The sequence below is a fragment of the Austrofundulus limnaeus genome, unplaced genomic scaffold, assembly GCF_001266775.1.
Source record: "Austrofundulus limnaeus strain Quisiro unplaced genomic scaffold, Austrofundulus_limnaeus-1.0 Scaffold307, whole genome shotgun sequence".
In the NCBI taxonomy this organism is placed as follows: Eukaryota; Metazoa; Chordata; class Actinopteri; order Cyprinodontiformes; family Rivulidae; genus Austrofundulus; species Austrofundulus limnaeus.
In genome coordinates, this window is record NW_013952709.1 from 100,121 (window position 1) to 102,215 (window position 2,095).

General features: G+C 38.3%; 1 protein-coding gene across 1 annotated transcript in view; it reads left to right on the top strand.

Annotated features, from left to right (window-relative positions):
- LOC106527051 (GTPase IMAP family member 7) overlaps positions 1-2,095 on the top strand; it is a 5,865-nt gene extending 3,770 nt beyond the window's left edge. Inside the window, exon 2 of the mRNA XM_014021812.1 lies at positions 1,150-2,095. Within this exon, the coding sequence (XP_013877266.1) occupies positions 1,150-1,925 (776 nt within the window). The 3' untranslated portion in view covers positions 1,926-2,095. The remainder of the gene's footprint in view (positions 1-1,149) is intronic.

A 2,095-nucleotide genomic window follows, 5' to 3' on the forward strand; every position in this document is an offset into this window, starting at 1 on the left:
ATTTTACGCATGCGCATTAAAGGTCAACTACACCTCGTAAATGCAGTCATTTTCAGTGAAAGAGCTGATAACTTAGAAATGAAGGCAATAAGGTGAAAGTGCAATTATAACATTATTCTGGTATGTTAGTATAAATAACTTAAAATAAAATTAGAAGAGTCAAATGCTGTGAAAAAAAATAACAGTAAGATATGTTCAGATTCAAGATCAGAAATTATTTATTGAGCCCAGAGGAAAAGTACATTTATTACAGCTGCAACCATCTAATAATTCAAGAATAAAGATAAACATGCTGTATTTTAAAAAAAGAAACAAAATGCACACATTCTGAGAAAAAAGCCTTATGAAATATGTACAGTATGTTTAGTATCGTGTATACCGTATGGAAAAATAAACCTTACGGAATATACACAATATAAAACAAAAGTATAGACAGTATGGTTAGGTGTAAAGTATTGCACATAATAAATAAATAAAAAGTGTGCCAGGTAAGAGAATAATAAAAATGTCTCAAAAAGATATTATAGGATGATATAAAATGAGATGATGTTATGAAGTGTTGTTTGAATAATATACTTGATTAAAACAAATTGCACAGATCGATGGGATAAAGTGACAGATGAGGTTTCACATGTTTTAGGGATGAGTTATAGAGTTTGATGGAAAAATATTCSCTGCAGTCTTGTTCAAAAGCTTGTTCAAGTGGTTTTGCTGTAAGAAACTGTAAATAATAATTTTATAAAAAAAATCTCTTTGTTTTGTTCTTAGTGACCCTAAAGATTGTTGAAGATACATTTTACTTCAGGCTTGTTCAAAAACTCCTATAGGCTAATGTGTTTACTTGTTTACTGCAYCATATTTACCTTTTAGTACGACCCCTCCAAAACTTTGGATTTAATCAATTAAAGCTGCAGCAGGACAAACACACCTTACAGGTCGATACATTAGCTTAGCTGGACTGATGTCATGGCTGATAAGTTGTTTATTATTGATAAATCTTTGACAAATAAGAAGCTTTTCTCTGCATCAGTTAGGGTTAAATAACTAATCAYTATTTTCTTTGGCCTATTTAAATGTTTAAAACATGTCCAGTTTTTCTGTAGCATGAATAGAAAATAAAGTATCACTGATTGTTTGCTTTTCTTCTAGTGCCTGACACACTGAGGATTGTTCTGCTGGGGAAGACTGGATCTGGGAAGAGCAGCCTGGCGAACACCATACTTGGAAAGGAGCATTTCAGAGCTCAACATTTTACTAACACAGAGGCCACTCCCTGTCAGACAGCGACGGGCCGTTTTGAGAGACAGAACCTGACTCTGACCGACACGCCTGGTTTCTTCCATCCACGGTGGTCCGAGCAGCAGCTGAAGGAYGAGATTGTGAGGAGCGTCTCAGAGAGCGCTCCTGGGCCCCACGCTTTTCTCATCGTGCTAAAAGTGGAAAAGTTCACCGAGCAGGAGTCGCAGGTCATCAAAAGTATCGAAGCCTGCTTCTCCCCCGACGTCTTCAAGCACGTCGTTGTCGTTTTCACGTACGGAAACCAGTTGGAGGACCTGAAAATCGATGAGTTCGTCAACAAGAACCGGCGCCTGAAAGAGGTGGTGGAGAGGTGCGGTGGGCGGTGCCTCGTCGTCGATAACAGGTACTGGAAGAGCAACCAGCAGGATGAATACAGGAACAACCAGGTCCAGGTGAAGCAGCTGCTCAGCACAATCCAGAAGATGGCGACTCAGCGCCCAGGCGGCTGCTACACCGTGGATATGCTGAGAGAGTGGCAGAAAAAGCAGGCATTCGTCAACATCTTCGAGTATTTGAAAAAAATTATGAGAAAGAAGTACGTGCGTGTCGTCTTTGGTGTGACGTTCACCTTAGGTGTGATCGTTTTGTGGAAAATAATAACCGAACGACCAATGGCAATCATTTAGAAACATTTAACTTTTCCTGTAAACTTCATGTTTTTAGTACTCACCATGTAAAAAGTACTGTGTTTGATTAGTTGTGATTGTTTCACTTTATGATGATCTCAATGTTTTTTTAATGATCTCTTCAGTACCTTTAACTAGAGCTGGGCGGTATGACCCAAATTTTATATCAT